Source organism: Cupressus sempervirens, chromosome 5, assembly GCF_028749045.1.
Source record: "Cupressus sempervirens isolate cs-2001-9-10 chromosome 5, ASM2874904v1, whole genome shotgun sequence".
Taxonomy (NCBI): Eukaryota; Viridiplantae; Streptophyta; class Pinopsida; order Cupressales; family Cupressaceae; genus Cupressus; species Cupressus sempervirens.
The window spans coordinates 174462703-174479509 of record NC_143122.1 but is presented as its reverse complement, the minus strand read 5'-3'; the positions used below and the strand labels follow the sequence as shown (position 1 = coordinate 174479509).

The following is a 16807-nucleotide window of genomic DNA, read 5'->3' as shown; positions in this document are numbered from 1 at the left end:
ATCCATTAAAAAATTAAAAATTTGCAAAAAAGAAAAAATCTTTTAACAAGTGAAACTAAACCAATCTAATCATTTTCATCCTTGCAACATCAAGGTTTTAGATGCATTCATGCAAAGTTAGGAACACTTCATTTTTGGGAATTTAAAAAGAACTTCAAGTTTCCATTTCAAAAGGTTCAAAATCAACACTAAGTGCACACTAAAATCTAAATCAAACTCAAAGCATCAATCAAGGATAAAATGAACCTCATTTGAAAATATTTTAAAGTTCTTTTTAAAATCTCATGAAAACTAAGAGTCCTAAATTTTTTTTTATTTTTTCCAAACAAATGTCTTGTTGTAAAATCTTGAATGTTTCTTAGGTTTTTCATGCATCAAAACAATCTAGGAATATCATTTTTGGGCTTAAAACATGCAAACTAGAACACAAAATCTTGAATGAAAAGCAAATTCCAAAGAGTCATTTTCATTTTTGAGTCCAAAAACAATCTTGAATAATCTAAGGTTAAAACAAACAACTTCAAAGTTCTTAAAACAACACACAAAATCTCAATCTTGAATGCTCAAAGAAAAAAAAAAACTTGAATGTTTAATCACTTGTCTTTGAATGCATGTTGATAAACACAATCTTGAATGCCATGGATTAAAATCAAATTTTCCTTGAATGCATGATTAAAATAACAAATCCAATCTTGAATTCCAAGGATCAATTAACCATTGCAATATCAAACACTTCATTTGGAGCTTTTAAAATTGAACAAAACAAATCTCTTTTCCACATGCAATTTAGGCAAAGTTTGATTTTTGGACATTTCAGAAACTTCGTTAAGTTAAACAAAAATTTGAAAAAATCAATTTGAGTAGTTCCTTGGACTCACCTCTTTTCTAATCACCCATCAAATATTAACCATTGGTTGCAATCTCAGCGCCATTCATGGGGATGGGTCTACTTGAAAAAGGTGTTAAATGTTCCACAATCTAACTCACTCACTTGGTCTTTGAACGTTTGCTTTAACTTTATCAAAATTCTTAAATGACCAAAAATCTAGATTAAATCGATCACACTTCATTTGGGTACTAAAATTGAACAACTATTGACGTGGAGGGCCTCCGGGCGCGCGCTTGGCAATTGAGTTTCACACATCTTTGTTTTGGGCTTAAAACAAACTCACACTCAATCTTGAATGCCTAACAATCAATGAACATTGCATGGTTTGGATGCATTTTCAATGACACTCACATTTGTTATGTTGACGATCTCTCAAATTTCATTATGCTAATGATGCTATCAAATTGGAATGAACATTGTATGCCATAATCACAAGTGTCTTCAGTCATAGCTTACAAAATCTAAATCATCAATTGGAATGAACGCGTGTCTTTTAAAACCCAAGATCATGTATGTGGTCTTGTTTTATAGTTTTTAGGAGGCCTGCTTGGGGATTTCATCACCCCTTGGGACGACCTCAACTCCAGCGTTCCGACGGAGTATAAAAATTGGGAGGTGAATCCAAAGACACCTCTTTTGGAATCAAGATTTTGTCACTCGGGCTAAGCCTCAAGGAACTTTATACCCTTGAGAAGTGAAAGAGGAGAAGTGGGTTACCGCTCCTCTCGGTTGTGTGACATCTTTTTGGTTTCATTTACAAATTTGGGCCTCACATACCTTGTGTATATCGAGGACTCCCTAGCTATAACAAATTTCATCCTTGTAGAAAGCTTCCTAGGATGTTGGTGTGTTTGATGTGCTTGCTCCAAAATTTTGTCTGCTTGTTTGTTTATAGCTTTTGAATGAATGTTTGCCAATTTTGGTCAAAATCCCAGAAAAGCAAAAATCTCCCAGCTCAAGGCATACTTAGCGTAGTCACTGCCTTATCAGAAAATCATCCAAGCTCCCCCGCTACAACCGAATCTATCTATTTCTTTGCCTTAGAACAATCCCAAATCCAAAGTCCATCCAAATCATCCCCCCAGCCAGCTAGCAACCCAATCCAAAATCACCCAAGCCTTTAAAGAGTTGTTGTTACTCTGCCAGAGTTTGCTATCCAATCAATCCTACCAATCAACCAATCTCACCAAGGTTATCCCTCTGACAGAGCATTGTCTAGGGTAATCTAGCTTTTGTCACTTGCATCCCTCATCACCTTGAGCTAAAGGTTGGGATCCACAAGTGGTCAATCTTGTGTCATGCCCATAGGATCATTAGTCTATCCTAAAGTTGACACAGCCACCACCAAATCCAGCACATAGGAAAGCAAAAATCTTACTTTTTAATAGCATACCCTTGAATTCTTCCACTCACAAGATAGCCAAAAATCTCTAGCCAATCCTCCTTAGGTCTATCATGCAACTTTAACTCTCCCTAGGAAATCTTTCATCAGCCAATCCAAAATTTGTGCTTAACCCAAATCCAACCATGAGCTTTCGTGTTCATCCATACGCAAGACGCCATCCCCATCAAACTCATCATCAAAGCATGAAGTACCAATCCTATCATGATGTGTTTGGTCGCATTGTCCTTGCTCCCGCCACCTCCTATTCCAATGATGATGAAAATCTTGTTGACTATGATGGGTATATTGAAAGCCTTAGAAACATTCCCCCAAGCATCCCCCAAAATCCAAGAGTTATTCCAAACTATCTAGTCATGCCATCTGATATTCCAGCTTCCCCTCCATCACCCCATCAACCAAGCTTCCAATCTTCCACCCCCATCACACTAGCTATTCCTGTCAATCTACCTCCACCTCTGACACATGAGTCTCCAAGGAATATCCTAGAGGAAATACAAGAAAATTTGCCTCCAACAGTCGATAAGCCATGTCATCTAATCCAACCACGTGAAGTAGTCAGTGATGAAGCTTCCCCATCTATAATATCACCTCCATCTCCCATAGCTATCATCCCCATACCATCCATCAAATTGCTTAAAATCCTTCCACTTCCCGCAAGCATCAAAATCCCACCACCTGTCAAATCCCTCCAAATCCTATCCACATCGCTTCCAAGAATTTCCCAAATCTCTTGTAATGACCCTTATGCATCCATCTTCTACTCACCCATCTCCACTATTGAATCTCCCATCTATCCATCCGCTGCCTTTGAAGAATCCATCCCTTCACCTCCTATCGCACCATCCACTCCAAACCAATCCTATCAAGATCCTGCCCAAAAGCATGTTGACATCCCCCAAAGAATAAATAAAGATATCATCGTACCATGTCTTCCATCCATAGTGCAGTCACCATCTCCTCCATCTCCAAAACCTCAAGCCATATCTCCTCCACTACAAGATATCTTGTCATCCCACCAGCTACATCAAGATCCTATCCTTCCATCTCCCCCACTCCATGCTTCCATCTTACCACCTATCCAAGCTATTCCACCATCTATAATCTACCCTCTTGGTTCACTTACATTCATCCACAATGGCCCTCTCTCAGCAGAAGAATTAAGAACAGTATCTCCCCATTGCAATACACCTAATAAATCACTTCTACCATTTTCTGCAAGCAAAAAGTTTCCTTAGCTTGTTCAAATGCTCAATCGGTGGCATTATCAAGGTCAAGGTTTAGGACCACAAGAGCAAGGAATCAGAGAGCCTATTATTGCACAAAAAAATCTAGGATTTCATGGTCTTGGATATGTATCCAAAGGCTCACCATCTAAAGGTGTTGGTACACCACACCCCCAAACCAAGCCTATCTCCAAGCCCACCATGCCAGCCTCCCATCACTCCTTCAAGAAATCTTATGTCATCCCCCCTCCACCATCTTTGCAACCCAAAATAACCTACCATATCCCCCCTTCATCCGCTAAATCCATTTTGGGTCCTTATGTCCCAAAATCTACCATCCTCCATCCTCCTATTAGCCATCATAAAAATCCTATTCCATCCATTTCTATGCAAGATCAACAAAGGCACATATCAGGACACATCATCCATCATCATCCCCCTACATGCTCTTTCATATCCTCTCCATCTCACAAAGCTTCTCCTAACCATCTTCCCAAAGCTTACCACAACAATGTGAATGCCAACTTCAAAATTCATAAAGCTAAAAATCCACATCCTAGGCAATCATATGTCTATTCTAAAAGACATACTCCAAAAAGGAAAAATCCAATCAAAGAATGCAAAACAATGCAAAAGCCTATGAAAAGAAAATCCAAAACCATGTGGATCCCCAAGAAAAAAGTTGAAACCCAATGCATAATGGCATCCACCATTGCTAATCCCCCATCTAGTGACTCATGTCCCCCTTCTCCTAACTCCATCTTGGGTGCCTATATCCCCAAGCAAGCTTCCACAAATCCTCCATCACGCCCGCATCTACCATCTATCCCCCATATGCTCTTTTCACACCCGTTCCAACATGTGCCAATGTTGCTCTTGCAAGCATCCCCATCTCATGCTCCTTTCCAGCATTTTCATCCCTCCATCTCCTACCATCAATCCCATCTAATTCGATCTATTGCATAAATCACACATCCGGTGTACCAACAGCTAGCAACAAAATTGAACATTCCAACAGCTAGTGAAAAATCCCAAAAAAGCCAAAATAGCTGAAGAAAGCCAAAATCATTCCAGCTAAGTCCAAAGTCAAAAAGTCAAAAAAGAAAAGAAAAATAAAGTGTCCACTGGTGAAAACTTGGCAATTCAAGCGCCTTGGACAAGTACCATGATGAAAACTTGGCAAACAAGCGTCATGCGTAATCCTGCCATCCCCAGCTTAGCCTATCACCCTCATGCTTTTGGTCATCTCTCAACATCCAACTCCATCTTCCAATCTATCCACCTATCCTCCATCCTCCAGCTTCCATCTCACACCATCCACTAATCTTATGCAGCTTCAGCCAATCATCTCAGCTATCATCCATCTCCCTAGCCCCTTCAGCTTTTTCCATCCTAGCTTCAATCCTATCACATCCATCATAAGACCTCCTTCCGCATGTTATCTTCTGATTGGGGGCACTATATTCCTTGGAGATCTTGTCTTGTCCATCCTCCCTTGTCATTGGTATCTAGCTCTAGGCTATCCTCATGCAAACCCAATGTCATCTCTTTATATCCATCATAATCCTAGCTATCTACCATCCTATCCAGCCATCTCATCCTACTCCTCTAGCTATCCTTGGTCACAAAATCTCTCATCATCATTGGATGCATCCTGCCAAATCCATATCTTTCGCTATCACCCCACCCTTAGCTTTCGCATCTTGCACAACATCGAACCATCCAGCTATCCTATCATCCTGAGCTTTTGCCTGCTTGTAACTATCTTGGTTCGTTAGCTTGTACCATATCTTGATTAGCTCACTTGTAAATATCTTGGTCTGTAAGCTTGTACATCCTCTTTAGCTTAGTACCATTGTATCTATCTAGCTTTTGTGTTAGTTCCTCCTTGATCAGCATCTTGCACACATCGCACAACCCTTGGTTAGCTATTCCAATGCATCCTTTAGCTAGATTTCCTATCACCAAAGTGTTATCTTTCTTAGTTTAGCTTGCTAGACGCATCACTCATCCAAATCCACCAGCTTAGGTGCTCTCTGATAGGTCCTTGCAATATATAGTTTTCCTCATGTCTGATCTTGGTCCGTTAGTACCTCGTCCTACCCATCTCATTGGCAAACGGTTCTCTTTTGGATTTTCGCTTTCTTTTGATTTGGACTCTTCCCTGTTGGGTCTTGAAATATATTTTCCAAGCAATCTCCTTGTTCCCTCCTCAAGGTTGCCACGATCCTCCATATCATGGTATACTGTGAATGGGGCAATCCGAGCGTAAGGTCTTGATCATGTCTTTTGCTTTTTTTCTTTTTTTTTGCTTGTGGGTTACCCAGTGTCATTTCCACATTGCTTCCTCTGGGATTCATGTGTGATACTGGGGCAATCCTTACGTGTTTGTTTTGAGTCAGTTCGTCAGTCCTCTGGACAGTTGGTGAATAGGCCTTGATGTTCTTGGTAACCTTGGCAATTAACCAATAGTCCTATAGAAAATCTAGTGCTCAACTACATGGTGGTACTTCTCTTTGAAGTATCCCCCCGCTCAAAAAGCTTCAATGCTTTTCCTTCATCTCCATTATCCCCCATCCGTATCCAGCATTTGTCTCTCCTACCCCAGCTTATGCATCAGTATCTCTTTGAATCACTCATCACTCTTAGCTTTAGGGATCCACAATCCTAGTCTTAGGGATCCACCAATCCAAATCAATCCACCAAGCCTCATCTTTCGAGATCCACAATCCTAGTCCTAGGGATCTCTAAAACCCATCTTCCACCAATCTGACTCTTTGAAATCCTGTTGCATCAGCTTTATAATCCCCTCATCCATCTCCCTATCCTAGATTCCTTTTTATAGCGCTCTGCTCCTTCATCCTCCACCTTCCCTAAAGTCTTAAGCTTGCTTCCTCTTGTGCATCTGATTCTCCTTTATCATTCTCCCATAGTGAGAGTTTGAGCTAATTTAGCCCCTTCTCTTTGCCAATCTGAGTTTCCTTGCTCATCCGAGATTCTTGTACATTTCAAGAAGCCATCGAGCCTCACTTTCTCTCCCTGCTGCCTTCTTGAGGGGGCATCTCACAGTCCATTCTCTCCTCTTCTGCTCTAGCCTTGGGCATCTTATTTTCTTATCTTTGATGCCATGCCACTTGCGGCATCACATCAAAGAGGGGCAAAATGTAGACACCTAAAAACCTTTAGAAAATAAAGTATTTTTATTTTCTGAAAAATTCCTGATGACATCATCATTTAATTAATTTTTATGCCATTAAATCCTTTTATCTTAATTAAAAATATTTAATTAAAGAATCCCTCCCAAAAATGTTTAAATCTTATTTAAACATTATTTCCTTATTTATTAATTATTTAATTAATAAATTGACCAAAAATCCTAAAATAAATAAAAATTTTATTTTTTGCCCAAAACTTGGCCAATTTTCTTATGACCAATAACCTCTTCCAAAATCTTCTAATCCTTCTTTAATTTCGATTAAAGGCTAATCTCATCATTTCCTACCCCTAACCCCAACTCAAAATATTTAATTAAAATTAAATATTAATCCTCATGTTTATTAAAAAAGTTTTAATAAATATCTCCCCAACCCAAACCCTTGAAATAAATAAAACTTTATTTATTTCCTAAAAATCTAATTTATCCTCACCCTAAGAAGTTCTAGACTCTTCTAGAAAGTCTTCATCCTCATCCTAGGAAATTCTAGACTATTTTAGAAACTCTTTATCCTCATCCAAAATCTAGACTCTTCTAGAAGATGTCTTTAAACCTAATCCTAATCCCCTCCTAACTTTGTCACATTCCCTAAACATGGGTTAAAACTTACTAACCCAAGCCAAAGTTAACAAATATCTCTTCCTTCACCCACCCTCATTAAATGCCATCCACTTGCCTATCCTTAAGCTAATCCTAAACCATCCTAATCCATCCTCTAATCATTTGCACAAGCCTAAACAAGCTTAAAACCTTCCTAATCAAGTCCAAGTCAAAATTTCTCTCATCGCCCTCAAAATATCTCAACCATAAAACTTTATGAAGTCCACTAGGTCATAAATGACTCTTACAAGCCCTTTTATTGCTCTTACAAGTCATTATGAGGGTCTTTATGAAGATTTTATCCCTTGAGCCTCCTTTGTTGACTCATCCTTCTCCTTTCCTCCATCCTCTCACCATGTGACATGTGTCACTCCTTGATTGGCTATAAGGAAGCACAATCCATGTGCTCTCCTCTCATGCAATCTGAGCCCTCCATAAGCTTTTTCCCATCCTTGCATCTTAGCCCTCAAACCCTCAAGCCTCTTGCCTATAAATTGGATCCTTCCCCTTTACAAAATAACACAATCCATGAAGTAAAGTTATAATGCTATTTTCAGAGCCAAATCCATACTAAAGCCATCTATCCACACCAAAAATCCACAATCATCCATTGAAGCCTTTGGAAGCATATTGAGCATACATCCTATCTTTTTAGACAAAGCTACTCAACAAGAGAGCTTCTCATTGAGAGAGCCCATTAATGGCTCATATTTTCAATTGAGAGCTCATCTTAGTCTATCTTGAAGTTTATGAATTTTGTTTAGTTTGTAGAAGCTTTATTTAAATTTGGTTTCTATTAGCATACTAACATTGCTCATATACACCTTGCATTAAAAATATCCATGCATTCCATGAAGATAAATTTCCATTCCAAATAATTTTGTGAAGTTTCATTTTGAGCAATGTTGAAATCTGCATTTTTGCTTAAGTGTCAAACAATGATAGGAGGCCTACTTTGCAATTAAATATCTCACACCTAGTAATGTTTCATGACTCACTACTTTGAGAGTGTTTAGTATGCTTATAAAAGAAGTTATGTTTCAAATATCAAGTCATTTCAACATGTTTTGACTAGGTTTTGAATCACTCGGAGTCAGTTGTTTATTGTTGTCGTGTTGATGTAAGCTATTCAAAATTTTGGGAGGCCCCATTTGACTGGTTATAACTTTGACCCAGTTAGCTGAATAGAGAAAATTCCTTTGCATTGTATTTTAAAGGTCAAAAACCTACTATGTTTTAAATTTGAGCTTATTATGAATTTTTTTGATTAGTTTTTGAATGCGATTCCAAATGCAATTCATAATGTTTTACTAATTTCTAGAAATACAAATTGATTAGTACCACTATTCATGATGTCATAACTCTGAATCTATGATAGGTGAGATTAATGGATTATATCATGGTGTTCTACTCTAAAAATTCTTCAAGTATGTTACTTTGCAAGTCTTGACAAATCTATCTGCACACTTTCCTAGGATTGTGAAAATCACCTTTTTGCAACTGTTCCCAGTTCTACAAATCGAAGTAGCCCACTTTGATTGCTCACCAAATTTGCCTAGTTATTCATCACTAGCCCAAATCATAGATCTATATTCTACTCATGACAACAAACTAATTTCTTGGTTGTTTTTCCAACTGCCAATTTTACCTATTTCTAAAGCCAAAATCAAATGCAATTTATGGTTTTCTGACTGGAAAATATCATATGCCTTAAGGAAGAATTTTGTGCGATACTAGAAATTATTGCACGCCCATTGGATAAATATCATATGATACTACAAGAGTATTACACAACCTTAGAAACTTTATCGCCTGATCCCCAAAAGTATGGAATGACTTCTTGAGAAAGGTTGTATGATACTAGAGAGTATCGCCCATGTTGTTTGGAAATGTTGCACGATTTTGTTAGGAAACCTGTTTGGGTGACAAAAAGGTACTTTTCATCTTGACCAAAAGTTTTTTGAGATGTGTTTGGGATACCCTTTGTAGAGTTCTTGAACTTGCTAGTTTGACTTTTAAAATTTGAAATGCTCAGATTCAAATGCATTTTGGTGACTTCTGTAAGTTTTCATTTTTGTCAATAGTGGCATTTGGAGATCTATTGGCGTTTGGATTCTTTATATTCTTCCATTGTGATCTTTGAGATTATTGTATGTTCTTTTTTGTGTGCATCTATACTTGTTTTATAAAAAAAATATCTAGAATTTTATTTATCCTTGTTTCAAGAATCTTTGTGTAGGGCATTACAGTTATGTTTATTGTTCCCCTTAAATATCAAAACTCACTCTATTAAAGTCTAGGATTATTAGCTATATTTTGGTTGATAAGCTAAACTCTCTTACTCTCAGTACTTTACTTTGTTTTTTATTAAGTATTGTTTTTTGGTGGGTCTCTAATTGCATGAGTTAGAGTCAACCTTTCTTGTTGCTTGGCTATAATGGCCCAAAGCAGAAATGATCTAGTTTTCTTTATTGTAATTCAATCTTAGGACATTTTTCATACCTCATTTGATTAATGATAATTGGAAAATATTAGTTGGAGAAATAGGGAGATTCTTGAAGTTCTACTTGTAAGAGCCAAGAAACTTTGTAACTCTTAATTTGTTGAAGTTCAATATATTTCTCATCTACAAAACTAGTTTCCCCTTAGGGGTATTTTGAGTGACAAATTGTCAAAAAATATTCTATCATTGTCTTCTAAATTTGTTTCCATATTTTTAATTGGTGAAGTTACAATTGTGTTGTTATTCAATATTAGCTTTGATTAGCAATTAGATAATATTTATAAGGTAAGAGTTTAATAATTAGGGGTTGAAATAATAATTTCACACTAAGTAACTACATGGAGCCTACTCTTGAGTAAGAATGTCCATTAATTAATTAGAACCTATGTAATTTTAAATATGATCAATATAACAATTGGAAAAAAACTAAAATAATAAAATTTGGAAGATATACTCAAAATATTTAAGAAAAGCCAACGGATCCTTGGTCTAGTAGTTCAAGTGGAAAGGATCTTAATGAATCCATTGGAGATCAATATTTCTTAGTGTAAGAATTTAACATCTAAATAAGCGATTAGGTGAGGTTTGTGGCCCTTACAAACATGATTGAATGGATACCATGCTTGACTTGTAGCTGAAGATGTTCGCCCAAAGACATTCATTCGCTTATCATATAAGTGAGATAAGTTTGTAAATAAAACACATCAAATTCATTTCTTAAAAAGGGATTCTATAAGAAAAAATGAAATTGGCAAATGTAATACTAGTGTCTAGCAACCTTTACTAACATCCTAGCTATTTGAACAATATGGAAGCCTAATAGCATTGCAAAAACTTCCATTAGTGATAATAAAAAATGTAAATTCATTGGTACACATGCATGAACAATCAAGAAAAAATTTATCACCTATATAGTAATTATAATTTTAGATTTCTCAATAAACTATATTCAATGAAATGCCACCTCAATGTACAACATCTATTTAAAGCAATTCACTAAAAAAAATCTTACTAATCACAGATTTACATGGCTCAAATAGATGGCTCACAAACACCACACAATAGCAAGAGCATATGAGTTAGCAGAGATCCTGGCATCAAATTATTATTTTTAATTAGTGAGAGAGATCTTGTAGAAATGTTCATCTTTAATTATATTCATATGTAAAAATAGCATGACTATGATACTAAACATGTACCTTTCTAATCATATTGAACTACTATATTACTCAAATAAAAATTTACTCATCGCCTAATATAATCAATCAAATGCACATTTTATGTAACTAACTTATCGGATGTGCATTCCATATAAACATCAACATAGATAACTAAATACATTATAATATCAATATATAAATGATAAATGTTTATCTTCCATCAATGAACTGATCAACATATATGGTGCAAAAGGAACATAATCTATATATAGTGGTGGGTACAATAATCTATCTACGTAGTGAGCTCATACAAGCCACTTAAGAAAATAATTGACAATTGAATTTAGTTGTTGTTTGCCTTTGATGGAAGCGAACAATTGCACAATGAATCATGATCGCCTTTGTGACTTTGGTGCATAGTTTGAGTGGATCCACCTTCACAATTGTCAAACTGAATAGGAATAATGACTTCCTAATATTATGAAGATTCTTAATGAACAATATTATTAAACATCTATCAAATCACATTTTAAAAAAAATGAATGTGAGAAAGATCTAGTAAAAAATCTCAATATTAATTATATTTCTAAATGAAAAAAGCACAACTATAATACTCAACATACGTACATTTCTAAGCAACGATCTTCACCTACTATTTGTAGGTCCCTTAACAATATAATTGATGAGCGTCATTAATAATATGAAAACATACTGATCACGTAATATAATCAATCAATTACACATGCTCTATAAGTAGTTATGGAGTACAATGGAATGTGTATTCCATATAGACATCAACATCCAACTAAATACATCATTATAACAATGTATAAATGTTACATTTTTTTTTTTTTTTTGTCTTCCATCAATGAATTGACAATCAGAGGATTTAAATATAGAGGTGGGTGCAATAATCTATGTATGTAGTGAGCTTATACAACCCATCTCGTTAAAATAATTGACAATCGAATCTAATTGTAGTTTGCCTCTAATAGAAGGGAACAATTGCATAGCGAATCGGGTTCGTCCTTTTCTCTTAAGTCCTTACAGTTTCGATGAATCCACCTTCACGATCGTTCAACTGAATGGAAATACTGCATTCGCTCCTATTAATGTGGTGCATCTTTATGCACAGCCTCATAATTTCGACTTTCATCTTTACTATTGTTTCTCACCTTGTAATAAACAAACTGGGTGAGAATCTACAAGTGCTCGTTAAGGATCGAATGACTTGTGCGAGCAAAGTAATTAATGATAAGTTTGAAATGATTAGCAACTCTAAATAACGTAGATGAGTTTTATGGCCAGTCTTAAACATCACACTAATAAAAAAATCAAGCTTGGAAAAGTAAGTCAAACTTTGACTATTTAACACTTTTACTTTAAGAATGAAGCATTAGTGTGTGATGTTTAAGCGGCTTGGAATTTTATACATATAGAGTCATTTTTTTATTTTCACCTTCCTCGTGTTAAATGAAATGACAAAGGAAGAATTAGCTGTAGCAAAGGATATGAAGAAGTCCAACAGTACGCATACTCCAGCATCTACCAGCCATGGCATATTTGGCTTCAACATTTTCCACTCCAAAGTCCTTATGATAATACTGAACACAGCATAGTAAAATTCAAACGGTGCATGACTTATAGTTACATCTCTAAGCCATTAAAAATGGCACTGTCTAATTTCCAGACAAAAACACTTATGCGACCTTGCTTTACAGAATAAAGTACAACTGAAGATAACTATATACCTTCCTACATAGGCTGCGTTTCCAATTAGAGCGAACAAGAACATTAATGGATTCAGGCCCTGATAACGTAGCAACATAAAAGAAAGAATAGTATCAATTGCACTAGTGGCCGAAATGAGGAAAATAAGGTAGACTGCATAAACATTATATGCTAAGGTTTAATTTCTATGCTTAAAGTGTTAAATAATCAAAATTAACTTATTTCTGAAAGCTTTAATTTTTCATTAGTATGTAATATTTAAGAATGACTGAAAACAAAGTCAATGATAAATAATTAAGACGACTAGACATACCTCAACAGTCCCTCTATTTATCTGCAAGAAAAAATGAATCATTAAACACCGAAAACAATACACACTAGAGTCCTCTAGAAAAATGAATCATTAAACACCTAAAACGATACACACTAGAGTCCTCTAGATATTATCGACATTCTATGTTTTATTGTTGAAACTCAAACAAGTTGCCTTAACTACACTAAGGTATTGAAAGCATTGAAATGTAAGGGAGAATGACTCACATTTAAACTGATTTGTGGAAGTCGTCCTCCCATATAGATAGCAGCCATAAGCCACCCTAACCAAATTCCTAAACTGTTTGATGCACCTTCTTCAACCATTGAGTTTCTCAATATATTTCCACCCACTCGCTATATTGACATAATAACAATAAGTATTTACATTATAGCAATCATATTACGCGACATTAGAGGATTTCTACAAAGAATGTGTCTTGTAGTTACCTGCAAAAGCTTCCTTCCAGTTATTATAACAACAGAGTTTCCATGGGACTGAGAAGTGTAAGGAATCGAAGTAATGCTGTTTGAACTAGGCAATGTCAAGTAGTCCATTCCACCAATGAAAAGTATTGTTGAACCCACCTGAACAATGGAATGAAGAGAAAAGTACCAGTTTACGTTAGATACTAGAATTAGCCGTATTGAATTATATCATGCACGCTAAAATATACTGAGAAAACATACAGAGCGAAGTATTGTCTTGGAATGCTTGGGAATTGGAGATATAAGATTAGTTAGCCCCTCCTCCTCTTCAAGTGATGGTTGGTTAAAGAGATAGCTTGGACCGCTCCTATAAGACTCTCGGGAATGTAATGCATAAGAACCTGGAGTAGAAGTATGACTGTTTGCTAGAGATCTCGCAGAGCTGAAAAACAAATTACATAATACTAACCATAAATTATCAGATCAATTCACTTTATCAAAGAACATATAAAGAAGGGTATATCAATGTATTACGTGTAATATAGATCTCTCACAGCATTGGGCCTCTCCCAAGAAGAAGCTGTAGGTATAGGTGAACTTGATACATGTGTCTTAATTAATGGTTTATTAGGGTCTGAATCGATTTTTGCTGCAGATTCAAATGAGTTGATCATTCCCTCTGGCACCTCTACTGGCTCTGCCTTCTTATTATTATTTTCTTCAGATTTGAAGACTTCCTTTGGTTGAATCTGATAGTAAATTAACAATTAAAAAAATTCGCAAAGGTCTAATATCATGGACGTTGTCAAGAAACCTAATTTTTTTTGTTGAAATCACCACCTTAAATTGAGCTTGAGCTCTCCTTGCTTTCCACCACTTGCAAATATAATCATAATATATGATTTGACATACTAGAAGTATGGTTGTGATTGTGTACAGCTGCAACACTTAAAGAGAGTAAGAAGAGTTTTTGAAAAAGTAGCTCAAAGATATATCTAGAAAAAAGTTTAACTTGTTCTCAAACAATGCTATGAGTTGTACTTGAGAAAAGAAGATTAGTGAAGAGATTTTACCAGTGCCGTGTACAACTGCGTAGGTAGCTGCATAGTTATAGAGATAAATGAGGTCACTAGTCGCACAAGGAGTCAAAGATATGTATTATTACATTTTAGGATCATTATCATAAAAGAAAATTTTAAAAATAAACTTTTAGACTGGGGTCTTAGGAATCGGCTTAATTTTTAGAAGGGGTATTATAAAAAAGAAAACAAATTGTTATGGAATCATTTAGAATTTTCTCTTAGAAAATAGGAGTCTTTATATTTTACAGCAGAAATATAATGATAGAGCTACAATTAGCTCCACAAAGTTAGGATTTATTATTTCTAAAATTTAAAACAGGATTTAAGATGTTCCTAAAAAATTATTGCAACAACTCTATAGGACCCCACCCAGCAACTCCATATACCCCACCCTTAGTATAGAGGAACTTTACACTTCAACCGATATCTCAATTAATTCAATGAATAAATAGTATTACAGTTTAAAATATTTAAAAAATTATTATATACCTATTATAACTATCCAATTTTATATTTCTAAATTAAAATTATTGATTATCTAATTATTATAAAAATTATTAGTACAAGTACATGCCATTATGTGACACTTGTTAAAGTTCATACCCTCTCCAGTTAAACAGTGATAAAATCTCAAAATTTGATTGTCCATTATAAATTACCTAATATTTTTGAAGTATTATACAGCAGCCAAAAAAGACCACGTAAGATTATAAGATTATAAGATTATAACTTCACTTATATGTTTTTTTTAAGAAAAAAATAAAGTAAATGTTAATCATTCCTCTAAAAGCCAAAGTTTAACAATATTATAGATAATCTTTTTAAGCGCAAAACAAGAAATACTCACAGTTGCTGGCTCCAGCCAACACCCAATAAGATTGAATAAATCCCTGAAACATATATATATAATTTTAAAACTATTATCACAATCCTAAGTATAAAAGGAAAAATATCAAAATATAGAGAACCGTATCTACGAGAAGCAGAAAAAAAAACCAATTATCCCAAACCACTACTAGGATGAAATTTATATGAAATGAAAAGTCTTGTAAGCTGGATTATGGGGGTTCTACTAATTTCTTACCCCACAACCCATGTCATGAGAAAGCCGAGTGAAACACCTTCTGTGCATCCATTATTAAAGTTGGTAATAATCTGAGGCACTTCTGCAACTCCCCAGCTGAACAAACTGATGAGGCCAAAAACAAGAGACACGTAATCTCTGCTTCCACACACACAATCCCTTAGATATTTCTTCACCCATCCCACACAATGCCTTCCAGATGCACAATGATATTCCATTATTCAGACCTCGGCCTTTACTTTAGTTTTTCAAAGACTCAGAAAATAAAACCAAAAACATGGTAATGCTAGTTCCTGAAGAAAGCCAGTATTTATAGATGAAGAAAAGGGATTTTAGCAAGAGCCAAATGGAATCAATATGATTCCTTTCAAGCTATCAGATCTGCCCTTATTTCTGTGGCGGGTTACTGCTAGCTTTGTAAGAAACGACAGAAACATCACATTTGCCCTAATTTGTTTTGTTATTTTAGCGAAGTAATGATGTGATGGTTGTTTTCAGGGGCACTTGTGCACGCTCGGACTCGATGCCGGTTTTGATTCAGCAAAACTTATCTCTTTTACATATGTCCATTTTAGCCATTATAATCGATATGAGTTACGCATAGCTTAACGATTGCCTGCAATGATTACAGGCTGACGCCATTACATCATTTGTATTAAATAACCTCACACTTGATTGACTTCTACATGGGTAGTGGAATGTTTAATACAGAATACAATTTTACTTCTATTGAATCGTTAAAGGCCCTTCAGTCAAAGCTTTATCATTCATTAGTGATTTTTCTACCATCTTATTTACATAAGATTCATTGTATCCGGTCTGTTTGTATACAATTTCATTCAGGTTTAGTTTCTTAAGTGGCTTCAGATGCGATGAATTGTACACGACTGTATACCGACAAAAAATTTCTGACCCAATTTACTAAAACTATCTTAATTATCAAGATACGTTGAACCTAGTCAAGAAATCAAATTGTCGGGACGTTGCATGACACCTTATTGCCTCCAAATTGTAGCATCTTTTGTTTGTGGTACGGATTTATATTGCTGGAGAAGCAGCCATACTAAAGGAGCATAACTTCTATGGATGTGCTATGTTCTTCTATGAATGTGCTAGATTCAATGAATGTAGACAATGCTTTTGTCCACTTTAATATTATTTAAAATAGAATTAAG

At 35.5% G+C, this 16807-nt stretch overlaps 1 protein-coding gene across 1 annotated transcript; it reads right to left on the bottom strand.

The window, feature by feature from the left end:
* Positions 1 to 12103: 12103 nt before the first annotated feature.
* LOC149554977 (vacuolar lysine transporter YPQ1-like) lies at positions 12104 to 15850 on the bottom strand. Its single transcript, XM_089829119.1, has 12 exons — positions 15633 to 15850; positions 15396 to 15438; positions 14540 to 14566; positions 14307 to 14405; positions 14001 to 14215; positions 13728 to 13908; positions 13488 to 13625; positions 13266 to 13394; positions 13039 to 13059; positions 12746 to 12804; positions 12509 to 12598; positions 12104 to 12197 (listed from the first exon to the last, which is right to left on the bottom strand). The coding sequence occupies exons 1-12, from the start codon at positions 15848 to 15850 to the stop codon at positions 12104 to 12106; spliced, it is 1314 nt and encodes a 437-aa protein (XP_089685245.1).
* Between the last annotated feature and the right edge of the window lie 957 nt (positions 15851 to 16807).